This window comes from Centruroides vittatus, unplaced genomic scaffold (genome assembly GCF_030686945.1).
Source record: "Centruroides vittatus isolate TY-2023 unplaced genomic scaffold, ASM3068694v2 scaffold_1444, whole genome shotgun sequence".
Lineage (NCBI taxonomy): Eukaryota > Metazoa > Arthropoda > Arachnida > Scorpiones > Buthidae > Centruroides > Centruroides vittatus.
In genome coordinates, this window is record NW_027122679.1 from 833775 (window position 1) to 851960 (window position 18186).

Sequence of the window (18186 nt, forward strand, 5' to 3'; positions counted from 1 at the left end):
AGCACCCTATCCATCATCCACAGATGCCTTATTTCCTGGGTGAGTTCTGTGTACTTGCTGACTTTTTCAGTGCATGTGTTTTGTACATTGTGAGTGTTTGGAATAGATATGTATAAAATGTATGTGATTTTATTGTTTTTATCAATGAGTGTGATGTCTGGTCTGTTGTGGTAAATTGTTTTATCTGTGATTATGGCTCTGTCGTAGTACATTTTGTGTGTGTTGTTTTCCAATACTGTCTGTGGAATGTATTTGTAGTATGATTCGTGGATGTCTACTAATTTGTGTTTCTTTGCAAGCTCTTGATGTATTATATTTGCTACTTGATTATGTCTATGTAAATAATCTGTCTGTGCCAAGAGCTTGCAACCAGAAGTGATGTGTTGTATAGTTTCTGGCATAATGTGACATTTTCCGCATGTGTCATTTGTGAGTGTTGTATCTTTGCGTATGTGTTTTCTGTAGTTTTTAGTATTTATGACCTGATCCTGTATGGCACTCATGAATCCTTCAAGTCTCCCCGAAGAGGCATCCCCAAGCTAACCAGCTGTTTGATGCAGTTTTGTCAACAAAATCCTGGGCCAGGTTGTAAAGATGCCTGCCATGGAGTGCCTTTTGAGCCCACGATTGCTTAACGGTGTCTATGCTTTTTATATGTTGTGTTGTGTCCGTATGACATGAGTGTAAGTTTAATGGTGTGTTATTTGAGTCTGCTAGAGTTACTGCTTTATGTAACTGTGATTTTTCTTGTTTTCTGTGGAAAAACTCTTGCAGTGACTGTATTTGTTTGTAGTGAAGGTTAACTATGTCAATCAGGCTACGTCCGACATCTTTATGTGGAAAGGTTAATCTTTCTGTGGCAGATTTAGGGTGATGTTGTTTATGCTTAGTAAGTGTTGTTCTTGTTTTCCTTTGGAGTTGCTCAAGATCTGTGTGAGTCCAATGTATAACTCCAAAAGAATATGTGAGTACTGGGATGACGTGTGTTTATTGCTTTAACTGTGTGTTTTGCATTTAACTGTGTTCTGAGAATAGCATTTAACCTACTTTGGTATTCTTTAATTAATCTTTGCTTTATTTGTGCCTATTCTGTTAGTTTGGCCTGTTGGAATCCTAAATACTTGTAGAACTCGCTCTCTTCCATGGATTCAATAACATCCCCATTTCCAAGTGCAAAATCTTCTTTCTTCAGGATTCCTTTTTCTATGTGAAGTGTTTTGCATTTATCTAGGCCAAATTCCATTTGTATGTCCTTGGTGTATGAATGTGTGATTTGTAGCAGTTGATGAAGTTGTTTTTGTGTGGATGCATAAAGTTTTATGTCATCCATGTACATGAGATGTGACAGTGTATAGTGTGTTGTTTTTTCATGTCTGATATTGTAACCATATTGCATGTTGTTTAACATGTTGGATAATGGGTTCAGAACTAAGCAGAACCAGAGAGGACTCGAGGAATAGCCTTGAAAAATTCCTTGCCTAATGAGTATTTGGTTTGTTTGTATGGAAGTGTTACTAACCCTGAGATGTAGTGTTGTTCTCCAGTGCTACATAGTGTTTTGAAAGAATGTAATGAGTGATGGATGCATTTTGTACATGTGTAGAATATATAGCAGCCAACTGTGTGGAACACTGTCGAATGCTTTTCTGTAGTCTATATATGCCATGTGTATGTTTCTGTGTTGTTTGTGTGCTTGCCGTAGAATGACTGAATCTATGAGAAACTTATTATTCTCATCATCATCATCATCATCAGAAATTAATATATTCATACCTAAAATGCCACCAGCGAGAAGAATGTCAAAAAGGGTTTCTCCGTATCTACGGTAATCAAGTTTCGATCCTGCTGAATCCAAAAATTTATAAACAGCTTCTAAGTCAGACCCTGCCTCATGAAGACCTTGAAGGATTGCATCACGAAACCCAGTTGGGTCGTATTTTTCCTTTTCATCTTAATAAAAAAAAAAAAAATCAAGTATTTATAAAACACATTTAAAAATTACATCTAAATTTAATTTATATTATCAATTTTTTATTTTAGTATAATTATTATTGACAAAATACAATTTATTTAAATAAATATTAACACTTATTGCATCTAACGGATGTTTAGACTTAAAGAGTTAAGTTCAAATAATCACAGTTGTTCATATAATAATAATAATAATAATAATAAATGCCCATTAACTTAAAACCTGTCCAATAAACTCATTTTCCTCAGCCTTAAATTATAGTAATTAGGCTGAGCAACAGAATCTTTTGATCTGATGATAATGTGTTAACTCCAAGAATAATAATAAGTTCAATGATATAAAAGTTTTGCTTATCTATGGGAGAGAAACAATGAAGGAAAAATAAATTCTCTTTGCATCTATTTAGCATTGGTCACATGTTACAGGAACAAACCATCTCTTTCATGTTAGTTTATCTTCAGCTTCAATTTATCAGATAGTATAATTACGTTCTATAGTATAATGTACACATTGGTGAACATAACAACAGTCAAAATGGTTGAACTGTTTGTAACTATGTCAAGGTGAGTAAAATAGCAAGCAATTAGTTTTTAAAGCCACAAGAATAAGCCTGCTGTTGAAAATCACTTCGGGTTATTGACTTTTCATGGCAAACATAATGTAGATGTAAGTACTGAATTGTTTTTAAGTTAGAAAATAGTGGAAATTTGGACACGAATGACAAGCTACATAGTATAGTCTGTTATTGCAACTCATAAGTTGAAAAGAAAATGTTGATCAGATTATTTACAACAAAGAAATAAAGGAATTGTTAAATATTGGTATAATTAATAACAGTAAAATTTTTGGCAGTTTGATCTATAAAAATATGTTTAAGTGCTATTACTAGTAGTTGACATTCAAAATAAAAAAAGCAAGTTTACAAGTATGCAATAAATACTTATCAATATAGAGAGTAATGATTTTCTGCACAGTGTTATTGCTGATAATAAGAATTCAGTTTGTCGTTATGATGGAGAAATAAAGTGTCATTTAAATATAATCTTATACAAACATCCCAAAGTGCCTGCTATTTTAGTATATGCAAAATTACTACCGGATTAAATCAGGTTACTTTACTGCTATTATTTTTAATTAAATTCAAAATAATTGGTGCTAGAGATGGGCATTAGGTGCCATTTCTTATTAAATTTAATAATTATAATTAAATTAATATTTAATAAATAATTTAGAATATTCTGGAAAAAAGAATCAGCCTGGAGTGGGACTCAAACCTGCAAATCCCTCTTACTGGCAACTGGCAATGCATCCACATGGTAAGCAGGAGTTGAGAGTTCAAGTCTCTCTCTGGGAAGATTTGTTTCTTCCAGAACATTCTAAATTATTTATTAAATATTCATTTAATTATAATTATTAAACTTAATAAGAGATGGCACCTAACGCCTACCTCTAGCACCAAATTATTTTGAATTTAATTAAAAATAACAGCAGTAAAGTAACCTGATTTAATCTGCTAGTCGTCTGGATAAATGATGATCATTTCATTTTGAGATAGAAAAATCAAGATTCAATCTTCTGTTAGAAAGTACAAGTTTATTATTTTCTAAGACCTAAGAGACATCAATGGTAAGATACACATGGTCAAAGATGGGTTAAAATCTCAGATTACAAAAATCATGATGTAAAATGTTGATGAATATGGTTATTAGTAAGTCACAAATTTATATAACAATGTGAATTTGACAGTTTCTGAATTATATGACATACTACTGTAAGCATTTGAACATTACCTGAGGAAATGTAAGGAAAATGTTGTAGCAAATGTATGTAATGTATAATCCATATGGGTATAGTTAGCAATAATGCAGGAAATCTTATCAGATAGTTACAGCGCTATATACAAACAGTCTCTTATAGAAAATTCACAACAATAAACAAACAAACGTTAAATCACTGGAGTTGATGGATGACGTCTCACAGCCAGAAATAAAACTGAAAGGTAAAAGATTAACTGACACATTATTTTTGTTATATAAAGAAGTGTTCTTGTTTTTGCTTAATGTTTTTGAGTTGTGTGTTTTATATTGATAAATAAGATTTTATTTCACTTAAGAAGTTCTCTATCTAGAACCTAAACTCACAATTTTTATTGATCTATCAATGATTTAACCAACATTGCTACAATAACTCCAATAGTTCTTTCAAAATTTTTGTCAAGCATACTTAATTCATTATTTATTTAATCAATTTAAATCAAATTATTTTTAATATCCTAATTATTGTTTAAAACAATTCATTTTCAAAAAAATTAAAGCAAACATTTTGTAAGTTAAATCATTTATAAAGCACATTCATTGGAATAGCTGATATCTTGCTAATAGCACACAGTGATCCGTAAATGGAGTAGATGTTTTACTTTCATGTGATATCAAAATATAAATACCGTATATCACTTTTGGTTCACTTCTGAAAAGTAAATTGACTTAAATGATGATTTTTACAATTTTTATGAAATAATTAGATTGGCAGCAACCTGTAAGAACTATTCTTATTCCTTCAGAATTCCAGGAAATAGGAAATGCTATAATTTCCTGCACATAGCCTGCAAATTATCTGGATTTTTAAGTCATTTTGAAAGCAGGTTATATAGAAAATTACAGTAATTTGATTGCGACTGATATGTCACAGAACCACAACAAATGCAATTAACTTATATATAAGACTAAGGGACAATCCACTCCCATAAAATGCATTTGCATCATAAAGTAAGGCAAAAGCATCTGTTGTAAATTTATAATTATTATACATAGTTACTTATAGTTGTTATTATTTATGGAAACAATGATATTAGAAAACTGTAAATAATAATAAAAAGTTTTCATAAAAAATAATCAATACTAAGACAAAAGAAGATTAATTTAAAATAATGCATAGCATATTTTAAAATAACATTAACAAACAACTAAAGCCTCCTGAAAAATAAACATTCCAAAAAATAGGCAAATAGCACATAAAATGCTTTACTTTTTTGAGATTTTGGTTTCTTCTGATAATATACTCACAAGGGATACAACTGGAGGACTTGATCCCGGGGTCCCAACCACTTTTTAGTCCCGAAATTTTCGGGATTGACATCAATTTAAAAAAGTTGCAAAATAGACTGCATGAAGTGAAATGTTCAGTGCCAGTGCTCTTAACAGAATTGCTTGCCTATCATTTCAATATAAAACTTCTTGTATTTTGAACTAAAATGATAGGCAAGCAGTTCTCACTGGGTTACCTGGTAATATACTTCATTTTTGTATTTTTGAATTTTCGCAGGCGCCAATCAATTTTCTGGCGCACTCGAGAGCACTTTTGGTTGGCTGTAAATTCTAACATGACCCTTCAAAAATTCTAATAAGTCATTTAATGGAAGAATATCATCACCCTTAAGTGAGCGCACTCCCACCAGCCTCCGGTTGGTGCATCCAATTTAAATTGAATAATGAACATAAATAATATGCTCGAGAACTCATCTACATTAAAATTTAGAGCTTGTAAGTGCTTTCTCAGCAGCTGCATGTATGTGCAACAAATTAAGAAGCAGACTTGGTGATGACACACTGGATGCATTGTTCTTTCTCAGATCATATTTTCGCAATTCAAATTAGAATGTTCCTATTAGATTAGTTTTCTTTATATTTAAGAAAAATGTGACTGATTAATATTATTTTTAAATACTTTTTGCTAAGAAACTTGCTACCTACTTACTAGGTTGTTACATAGAAGTCGTCTATTTAGTCGATGTTAAGAGAGATTTTTGTTAATTTTCAATGTTTATTTGCATAGTTTGTTAGATAAACTTACATAAATTGAAAAAAAAAACCTTTAAGAGCTCTCACTGATGCTTGAAAAAGAATAACTTTAACACGAAGACTGAGTGATTTTAAGTCTGGTTAGTCTGACTCTTAAGTCTGATTAGTTAGAGTGATTCGATTAGCTAGGTGTATACCGTAAAATACGTTGATTTTTGTCTAAATTTTGATTTTGTTGATTAAAGAGCTTTCTGTAAGATTTTCTTAATTTTTATTTTTTATTAACCCTCAATACCGAAATAATCTCGGGATTAGAAATAAGTGCCGGATTGAATTCCCTAGATACAACCCAATACATACATGCCAATTTTGACGAAACTGTCATCATTGAAAGTGCTTTCAAAACGACAAATGAGGAGACCCATTTTATTAGCAATTGTCGACACGAGAGTGCTTCGGAATATGTGATAAGTTTGCATATCACTGAAAATACTTTTAAAATGACAAACAACATTCATTTTATCTGCATTTACAGCAATAACATACTTAAAAAAAAGTTAACTTGTTATTAATTTCTAATTTTACTATTGTTTGCAGGTATCATTGTCACCTGCACTCTTAACACTTTGATATTAAAATGGAATGTGATCTAGATGTCAAAGATAAACATAATCATGCACTAAAGATTAACGCATATAAGACAATACAACACAGCATTGATAGATACCTCTACCGATGTTCACAAAGTTGAATTTTGTTTCTCTAGCAAAGACACTAGGTGCCATGAATATGATGATTTTCACTTTCTGAACTGTGGCCAGTGCAGATAATTTTCATGTAACATTTTTATAGTAGTTATCCTTATTGCCAAATTATGTAGCTTGATCACTTAATTAAATAACTTTCTCAACTTTTTCAATCGTCATCAGTTTTCTATTACATTTCTATTTTTCCATACTAAACATTGACAATTACTAATAAAATGGGCATTATGAAACATTACATAAATGATAAACAATATATGAAACATTTGAATTGCATTATTTTTTTTCCTATAAGAAATCTGATTTCATTCAAACATTTCATGTCAGTCAATGAGATCAACACAGCTTTACATATACAATTCACTTTAGAATGAGTTGTTTTAAATTTATAAAATATCTTTACTAAAAAATATACAAAGCTAAGAAAAGTTTAAAGTCAGATATAAAAATACACTTTATTATGATGATGTATGTTGAGAACTATTTTTATCGGCTAATTAATGATACATACAAAAAACACACCAAGCAACAAAATTGCAATTTCAAAATTTACAATAACAAAAGTAACACAAACAAAATTATAAATTATTTTATGCAATAATAAGAATAACTGTTTTAAAAACAATAAGTGTTTGTTGACACACAAGCATGCAATGTGATATGTGCCTGGCACATATCATATTGCATGATTTCATTTATTTTTTGTTATAAATATTAGTAATAATACTTAATATTTGTGGTGTTAGCATTTTTATTATATATACTGTATATTTGTTTATTTAATGATCAGATTTTTTCTTTTAAATATAATTTTGTATCTCTGAAAACTTAATTTTTTAAAGATAAATATGTATATTTTGTGCAAACAATACCAAAAACAATGTCGCTTCTGTTCTAGTTAAAGGAAAAACTTTAACACAGAAATTAAAATATGAATTAAAACAAACGCAGAAAGAAAATTTCAAAGCAAAATGAACAAATGAACTTTCAAATAAGAAAATGATTATTTATAAAATTCACTAAAATATTTTATTGATTTTTCACATTCTTATTAACATATATATATATTTTTTATCTTTCTGTAAATGTGCAGAATTATGATTTTAATGACCAAAAATTTCTTTTCACTAACTGTTCATAAATTTTTTCATCTTTAATACTAAAATTTATTTTCAATTTTGTCACAGAAACAACCAGTAAACTGATGCAATTATTAAATAAAAATTATTCGGTAAATTTTTTACTTCTTACAAAGAAAAAATATCAAAAGTTCATTATGAACAAACAGGTTATTCTTGAAACTCGTGCATTTTTCTTGATCTAGTTTTTAATTTAGAAAGTGAACCAGTTCTGAATTACTTAAAAGAACTAGATACAATCTGTACAATCTAAAAATAAATTTACTTGCAAAGAGAATAAAATATTTCTTCCCTATTCATTGTCACAATAACTATAGCCTATCTTAAATTTTCAGTTTTTATGCCTCAAATAACTTAAATTTTTTAATTAATAAAAAAAAATAATAATAATACTTTTATTTAAAGACAGCAAATTATATTTGCAATATTCTTTAAGCAATATAATGAGGAAATCCTTAACCTACTTTTCAAGTCATTTATTACAAAATAAGCTTAATTTTCATACTATTTTTTCGATAAAATAATTAAACATTAACAAATCACATGTTATTTTATTTTTTATGAAATATAAAATTAATTTTTCTCCTTCAATAAAGAAAACAGAGCTCTAAACTTCCATTTTTATCGCTTTTTACAAAATTTATTTATAGAGATGATATTACAAAAAATTCATTAGTTGAAATGAAAAATTTTTAAATTTAGGTTAAATAATTAAGAAATAATCATCCAATTTTGGATAAAAAAATATTTTGTTATGTAAAATAATTACATGATTCATTTACATACTGTCAATTTCAAGAATATTGTTATGTTAAGCATTTAATAAAATGAATAAAATTTTATCCAGCAATTATAAATTCCAAATTTACTTTTTTGTCAAAGTACTATGCAGGACATTTCTTTAAGTACACCATAAATTGAGCTTAATTATGGAAACCGTATGACTTCGATGTAGAATGTTAAGAACAAAAACAAGCACCCAGACTTACTTTTGAAAACTTATTTTAAAAAAGTATTTGTATGATTATAACAGTGTCTCCTTCTTAAAAACTACACTTTGAGTAATGTAATTCCAAATGAAATACAATTACCTGCATTATTATAACAATGAGCCAATCTGTTGTCTAGGAAGGACATTCACATTCTTTATCCTTCAATTTGAAGTTGTCATCTCAAAAATTGTGACCTCAAAAGCCTTACTTTTGGAGGGAAGACTTTATATATCAGATATTTTGATAAAAAATGAAAATGTCACTTAACATTTATAAAATCTTAAAATTAATGTAACATTTCATATTTTAATGTTTAAAATTCATTCACGTTAACATTTTAAAAACAGTGAGTTTCAAATAATTGAATTAATTTACATCCTTAAACTGTTTGTAATTGCTGTAATCATAATAAGGTAAAGCTTAATCTTTGTCTTGCATCAGCTTTAATTATATATAATTACTTAGGGAGAAAAATATATATATGTATGTCGTCATGAATTTCATATTCATAAAAATAATGCTTTCTACAGGATTATCTCACAAAAAATGTGCCATATTTTTCTAATAAAATAGATATAATATATATTTACCTCTTTTTCTGGTTTTTATGCGCTGTCCTGATAGCGTCGGTTTTTCGTTTTTCTGACTCATACAAAAGCAGCTGGAAAAAATTATTATTTTTAATAGAAATAGTCATTTCAACAATTTTTATACCTTTTCTAAATCTGACACTATAAAAACTCGAATTTAAATAATTCAGATAAGAAGCATGACATCATCTATTTGCAAATTAGCTTTATATAATGTATAATACAATCAACTTAATTGATATTTTTTAAATAAATAAATAAAAATATCAATTACATTGATTGTACTGTACATAAAAAATGTAATGTTTCATAAAAAATAAATTAAAAATAATGAACTAAATTTATTTTATATTAAATCATTCTCAATTCACCTCAATTTTCTTCATTAATATAAAGGTCGTACCAAAAGTAATGATTGCTAATTTTTTACATAAAACTCTGGACCTACAGAGAGAAAATGAAGATACTAAAAAAGTTCTGTAAACATTTTGTTTATTTTTCAAAAAATCTCCACCTTCATTGATGCATTTTTGCCTTTGTTTTAGAAGTTGGAAGTTATCCCTGTGATACTACTCTATTCCAACTGTACATAATCAGCAATGTATTATGTCATAGACTGGTCCACCACTTGTAAAATGCTGGACTCTCAAACAAGTCTTCAAAAACTGACAAGTGATAATCCAAGGGCACTAGATTGGGACTGTAGGGGAGATATGAAAGAATTTTTCAACCATTTGTCTCAATCCATTGGATGTTGAAACATGCAGTGTGAGTTCATGCATTATTATGCAGGAGGACTTTCCTGTCTGGTCTCTTGTTACATAGTGCTCTATGAAGTTTTTTCAAAGTCTGCTGGCATCAATCAGTTTTGATTTTTTCTCCATGCTCCAGATAATTCACCATTAGACATTTCCATGATTTTCACACCCATAGGCAGACATTTTGGTTTTTTCCCTTCAGTGAACCTGGGTGATGCCATTCCATGCTTTGTTTTCTGGTTTTGAAATCATAATGGCAAAACCAGGACTCATCTCCTGTTACAATAATCAAAATAAAATCTTCACCTTCAGTATCATACTGCTCAAGTAACCGTCTGCACACCTGTTTTCAGTGTGTTTTGTGATAGTCTGTGAGCACATGAGGAACCCAGTGTGCATCCACACCTTCCTATATTCCAACTTCAACATCTCCCAAACTACACAGTGGCCCAAATCATGTTGAGTTGCAATTTCTCATATGGTGATCTCTCGATTTTTCTTAACAAGCATGTCAAATGTTTCTTCATTCTTAGCAATTCTGGCAGCTTGTGGACAGCCACCACATAGTTGATCACCAGTTGTCAGTATTTTCATCTTTAAAGTATCATGCCTATTTTCTGATACTGAAGACAGGTATGAATTTCAGATACCAAAATATACTCCTTAACAAGAAATGCATTCATCACATGCTGATGAAATAATGCACTATAGTTAGCCATTTTTGACAAATCTCCCAGGATCTTTTGCAAAACTAGAGATATCAAACTTAGTTCAAAATTTTGTCAAGTGGGGCTCAAGAAAGTATAAAGCAATTTAAAATGTTCTTGCACATTTCTCAATAATCTGAGAACAATTGTGACTTTTGCTACAACCCTTGTATTTTCAGTAACGTGTGTTTAATAAGTGTCCATGTATTTTATGATTGCAATATAGATTTGAATGATATTTAATTGCAGTTATCTATGCATATTACACCTTATTATCTATATCATTGTAATAGAACCATAAATTGAAATACATGTTTTACTTATACTTATGCAATGACGACATATATACAGTACATTTCATGGATGTTGGCCAATCTATTTAAATACAGTACAGTGTGTGAATCACCCAACCAATTTTTGTATTACAATTTTAGAACAAAAATTCTGTTAAAACATATTAATGAAAATATTCTACAATAAACCATTTTAAATGGAACCATTAAATTTCATTAATCAAGTTTCCACTGTAATTATTTTTCATATAAATACTATTTTTTAAGATCTGCATAATCAGATGTGTTAGTAATATAAGTATATGACTAAATCTGTTTTTTACAAATTGAACTGACACCATAAAACCGTATTTTCATTATTCAATTACAATTAACAAAATTATTTATATACTAATATAAATAATATTTAATATAAATTTCCAGTTTTCTGAAAGACACAATATTTTCAAAGTAAATATCATAATGATATACATTAGAGAAATAAAAATGAGTTATGAGTAGATAATAGTAATGAAAACAAAAATCAATCACAAACAATAAATTCTAACTTAAATTTATAACAAACTTTACTAAGACCAATCTAATGCAATATATTTAAAGTAAATTTAAGTGTTCTTTCGAGCAAGTAGAAGAATGACATGTTACATATGCAATTCTTTACAGCTAAAACAATAAATAATACTTTTAAAGCAATAAGAAATATTCAATTAGAGAAAAATCGGAACAAGACAATTATCCAGTTACTGTATCAAAGTAACAGATCAATTAAAACAAAACTTACTTTTTATTCACTATTGAAGTATATAAGGCAAATGTATTTAACTGTATACCCAAAACACCGTACTTAATTATGCACTTCCTGATCAAGATGGATTTTATTATTTCAAAACAACAATTTCAGTTTTTAAGATAAAAAAAAAAAGAAAAAATGATCATTGTAGTGCAATTTCATATAGATTAGATATGCAAGAGAAATTTGATTTACTGCCAAAAGATAAAATTAAAATTCAAGAGATTCTTATCATTTCTTCTTATCTGGTATTACTTAAGAATGTTTTAAGTTTAAACATGATTTCCAACTAATAAAAAAAAATGTATGATAATTTCGATGCAAAGAATTTAATGTTAATATTTTTGAGCTCTTTACATTTATCAAATAATCATTAAAATAAGCCAGGGAAAGTTAAATTCACGTTTGTATTAGTAGTATTTAATTATGAAAACTTCTGAATACTTACACAAAACTTAATCTAATTCATAACTTTTACTGTTATTTTATATTTCCTTAAAACAAAAATACAATAATAAAATTAAAATCCTCAAACTTAGGTTATAAAGATCAGAAATTAACTACAAAAAAAGAAACTTCAAACATTAAACAGTTAATATCATAACATTAATATCTAATCTTATGACATTAGTTTCAATAAAAATCCTCAAACTTAAAATGTTAATGAAACACACCTAAAATTACAGCAATTGTTTTTAAAAATAAGTAGATAAGTATTTTTCAACCAAACTGTTTTTGAATTTTATAACAAATTAAAAACACAATATTACATCAAGCATTGTATAACATTGAAAAGCTAAAATATAATGAATTGCACAGACAAATTTTCTATTTATAATTCCAGTTGTGAGTGCCATTTTCAATTCTGCTTTCAGCTCTGCATTTTAAAGTATATTTGAGCAAGAATTGAAAAATATCATGTTGAAAAGAACACATTTGTTAAGAACAGCAAAAATAAAATATTAATAATAAAAATAAAGCGATGTTGATGATAACATTTCATAACAATGTTATAATCAATCTTTAAAAATTTATTACAAAATATTGTATTTTAGTACATCATTGATTTTTGATAACAAACATTATATAAAAACTAAAAACTACTTAGTAGATTAATCTATACTCATTAATTTTGAATAAGTATGTACAATACTTACTAAAAAAAATTAGGAGAATTATCTAGAAAACTCCAAAGGGCTCTATCAAGGGTAACTTTTTATAAGTAATTTATTGGCATAGTTGAAAATCATAAGGAGTCTGCAGTAGCCAACATTAGAGCTAATGCTTGTTACACTATCTAGAGCAGTGTCTTTCAACTGCTGGTCTGCGAAAAAATTTCGTCGGTCCGCAGAAGAACATTTGATCGCACTGATGCTGGTGCAGTTTATTGTGGATGACATTTAAATAATAATCTAGATTTACTGTATGTACTTTGTTACATACAGCAACACTAGATAATCATATATAAGCCTAATAAATAAGTGTAATTCATAGTTGCATATAATTATTGGTCCAAGTAAAATTATGGATAATTTTACTGGTCCACGATGGGAAAAAGGTTGAAAAACACCGATCTAGAGGGCTCCAAAGTAATCTAGTGGGAAACCTAATAAAGATATCTGCCATTGCCTAGACAAAAAAATGAAGATAAACATTAAAGTTTAATACCATTAAAAAGTTTGCTTACTTTTTGCCTGAGCAGCACTGGGTATCTACTTGTGTGATATAAAGCAATTTATATCTGATGTCAACGTGGAGGAAAATTCCACTAAAAGGTATTAAGATTTACATCTGATATATGAAAGTATATTTCTAGATATTTCAATTTGTTGATTTGTGCAAAATGTTCTAAAACTTTTATATTTAATGATAGTAGTTACTACTATCATTAAATATAAAAGTTAATACCATTTAATACTAAAGAGAGCATTCTGTATGTGATACTAACACAAATAAGCAGATCTAGTCTTTAATGTTGCAGTTTCTTCCACATTATAATTTCTCAAACTTTAAAATCTTATAAAAATTAGAAATATCATTTTAAATAGTCACCAATAAGGAATGAAATCACTGTTTAACAATTAGAAAATTCTCTAGGATAATCATACTTTGGAACCATATTGTAACTTCTATGTTACAAGTTATTTCTTTAGGAGGGAACATTATTACATGAATTATAAAATGCTTGAGTGGACTAAAGTTTAGTTAAAGTAGTTCATAACTTTATTATATGAAATATAAAACTGTAATGATTAATAGAAAATAATATATCTCAGGTTTCCAGGTGCCATACTGAACAGGAAAAGTTCCCAAAAAGTGTCTATAGCATTGACAAAATAAAGATGGTCTGATAAGGCAAACATTGATTCAAACTAATGTTTCCCTCCTAAAAAATAATTTGCAACTAGAAAATTATTAATTAGTAAATATAAGAATGTAGAAATTTACAAATTTAAATTATTTAGTATAAGAATTTACACCGAGCAATCTAAATTTGAAAATTTCATGTTTTAAACTTTAGCAGCAATAATTGCATTCTTAATACCAAGATTGTATGTGGTAATTAGTGTTTTATGTTGATTTCGAATATGAGTAAAGCTACCTAACATCAGCTCTGAACAAGCATGTAAAACTATTATGAATTAAATACAGTAAATAGTTTTTGTATGTAGAATTTTAAAAATAAATTTCAAATGTTAGAACTGTGTAAAAATATACAGTGCAGTCTCAGTTATATGGATAAAAAGAATTGGATATGTAAGGTTAATGAAAATAACAGAAGTTGAGTAAAAGGGAATAGAATTTTTTTTTTACAATATTACTTTATTTGAATTAAAAATAAAACTAAGCATATGTAAGTTTACAAACAAGCAATATCACAACTGAAAAAAGGAACACTGTTTTCACAATTACCTGATGATTTTAAAAATAACAAAACTGATGTTTATTTCTGTTTATTTTTTCCTTGCAGTAATATTACATCGACACTATATTAGTATCTCATGTTGCTATTATCCACTAGCATCAACAATGAATGGACATATTAAAAAAATGCTGGTATGTTTTATAATTAAAAATAAGATATCTAAGACTGTAGTAAATTGTTCTATCATGAACTTAAAAATATAAATGCATATATAAAATAACCATACTGTAATAAAAAGTTATGATTAAAAATTAATGCCTGTTTCAAATTACAAAAAAGTAATTGTAACACAAATTTTACTCAAAACTAAATACTTTTTACTACTTTAAATAAAATCACTTTTATTTTGTGATATTTATTACATTTTTATAATGTTTAGTAGTTAAGTTCTACGGATGAGTCTATTATATGCAACTAAATCACAGGAAGAAAATCCAATCTGTAACAACTGGTCAATCCACTTGCTCCACTCTACGTTCATTCTTTTATCATTTGTCATTTACATGTAACCATATTAAAAATTTTATATTAAGTAAACTGTTACTGTTTTTAATGATATAGTGTTGATAATGCTCTTTGACAGTGAGCGAATCATTTAAAAAGGCATTTTTTTCTGTCAGATTTAATAATAAATTTTTGCATTATTTAAATTGAAATTTTCACAGATTAAGACTTCAGTTAAAGCAGGTTCCTATTGTAGCATCAATAACTATTTCTTACTTTACAAAATTAAATCATCACCAAAAGTTATATGATAAAAATTAAATGTTCTTTAACCTCAAAAATTTGAGACTGTAGAGCATTAAATACTAATAAACAAATTAACAATGATAATTTTAGATCATATTGAAAAATGTAATAATTCTATGAATAGTTGCATGACTGATCTATATAAACCATATGCCATGAATCATACATTTATTTGCAGTCTATCTGAATTAGCATATGTTGAATATAAAGTGCTTTATTTGTATAAAGTCTAAAACTTTGTTAAATTAAACAACAGAATAACTTTGTGTCAGAATTCATAAAAATACAAGTTTTTAAAAACTAATGACTTATCAATACTAATTTTCTATAATTATTAATTACAGAAAACTACTAAATTTACAAACATTAATTTAAAAATGTTGGTCTTGAATTAATTGATTAAACAACAACACACAACACTGGCTATAGTCAATAATGTACCCTATGAACCGATGACCAGTGTGCGATGAAAAAACAAAAGAAAAATTCACCACTAACGTTTTCGAACTTCCCCGAGTTCTTCTTTGGGTTTAAACGGATGTCTGTCTGAGGGAATGTTAAAGCTTTTGGAACATGAACATTCGATGAATCGTTCGAATCTGACGCAAGAGAAATATTTAAACATGTCGCGCATGCGTTTACACCTGAAGAAGAACTCTGGGGAGTTCAAAAACGTTAGTAATAAATTTTTCTTTTGTTTTTTCGTCACACACTGGTCATTGGTTCATAAGGTACGTTATTAATTGATTAATTTAATCTGGTAGCTTTACTGTGCTGAGCTACAGCTCGAGACAATAAAGTTCCCAAACTAAAGATTTAATTAAGAGATATGTAATTTTATCGACAATACAAGAAAATAGTATAAAGTACAATAAAGTTTGCTTCCTTATTTATCTGATTAAAGAAAAATAAACACAGAAGGAAAATCCTTAATCAACACTTGTATTACTGATAATACAATTCCTATTTCTAAATACTCACAGCTGTCTAGAACAATCAGAGAACATATGTCAGCTTTATTAGATCTTTCAAATATACAAGTCATAGTAATTAACACAATATTTTATAAATTGCTTAAAATATCACTTTATCATTATTGAATTTATAAATAATTACTATTACTAATAATTATTTATTAATAAATAAATAAATATGCTCTTTCCTTGCTAGAATATCAGATAACTCATTAATGTGGAAACAAACACAGTTCAGCAATACAAGACAACAAAATAAGTAAAGAATAATAGTCATTATTTTAAAATTATATTTAGTTGTTCAAATTATATTAGAATTTGTATCACTGACAATACTTCGGTGATGGTTAAAAGCAAGAGTACTTGAAATTTGTTTGTTTATATTTATTTATTTTAATTTACTCTGTATTGATGAGCTATGTATATTCCCACATTAACACATTACATAATGACAAATGAGAATTGTAAAATTACTAAGTCAGTTGCAAAGTGTTGATTTTGACAAGTCTCAATAGTTATATCAACCTCCAAAAACTTGGAAAATGGAATAAAAAGTAAACAACATAAGTAACTAAACATAACTATCTATAAAATTCTCATGCAAATCACCTCATGCCTCTTTCAAAATGGATGTAATTTTCTAATTTGAAATAGGATTTACTATTTCAAATTACTACAAAACATACTACAAAATATCATAAAATATTACAACAGCTAGATTTTCTAAAACTTAGTCCAAACACATTATTAATGTGTGTTGGAAATTCATTTAACGAATAAGGGCTGTTTAAGTGAATGAAATTACATTGTAATAAAACAGGAAAACATTCAAAAAATTTTACTGGAAGAATTTAAAAAATAGCAGTTTAAAAGTTTATTCCGAAAATGTTAAAAGAAATATATGGGTATATTAAAATATAAAATTGTAATGTCTACTGAGGAGACATTGGCCTGAAATGCTGGATTATAGTGGCATACAGGATTATGTTACATTAAATATGTTTTAATTTGAAATAGTGTTTTTCTCTTCCCTCAGTGTAACAAGTCCTAGTTCTCAAGAATGTTCAAAGTCGACAAAAGTATAACATAACATTATTAATAGGGTTTATACCATTGAATATTGTGCAATAAAAGTTGAAAAATATACACTTAACATTTATTTAATTATTTTTCAGGTTAACTGAAAGTTATATTTTAATATTGAATGTATTGTGAAATGAACTTCATTGAATGTATTTTGCAACATGGAAGTGAATAAAAGGAAGACTACTTCAATGGACTCTGCCTCCATTTTTTGATTTTAACTAACATTAAAACAGTCATTCGGTGAATTCTATGAATTTTTTATATTTTAATACTAATATGATTCAATGTCTAGAATGAGTCATGTAACTGAAAACACACGCATACTTTTCAGATAAAAATATGAAAATAGTTACATACTTCCTTAATATAATGATTTGAAATTTCTGAATTCTAATATAATCATATCTTTGACCTTGTTGCATAACAATTACAAAACATTAATATAAAAATATATTTTAAATTTTATAATCGTACAAATATGTATTTTGAGCTATTACCCCTTATAAATCAAAAAAAATTAAAAACTGATAATGTAATTTAAAGTTATCTTGTTAATAACATTTTATTTTATGGTGTAATATATTATAACAGTTAACAATATCACATTTTTTTTCAATTAATGTTAAATAAAATAATAAAAAGCTTTAG

At 27.6% G+C, this 18186-nt stretch overlaps 1 protein-coding gene across 3 annotated transcripts in view; it reads right to left on the reverse strand.

Moving 5' to 3' along the window:
* Positions 1 to 18186, reverse strand: part of kra (basic leucine zipper and W2 domain-containing protein kra) — a 62772-nt gene that overhangs the window by 36233 nt on the left and 8353 nt on the right. For 2 of the 3 annotated variants that reach the window (XM_067284754.1, XM_067284756.1), the window contains exons 2-3: positions 9255 to 9325; positions 1774 to 1950 (exon numbers count right to left, since the gene is read on the reverse strand). In XM_067284754.1, coding sequence (XP_067140855.1) covers positions 1774 to 1950; positions 9255 to 9315 — 238 coding nt within the window. In that variant the 5' untranslated portion in view covers positions 9316 to 9325. Of the gene's footprint in view, positions 1 to 1773; positions 1951 to 9254; positions 9326 to 15976; positions 16103 to 18186 lie in introns of those variants that run through there. The other variant, XM_067284755.1, reaches the window with a different exon arrangement.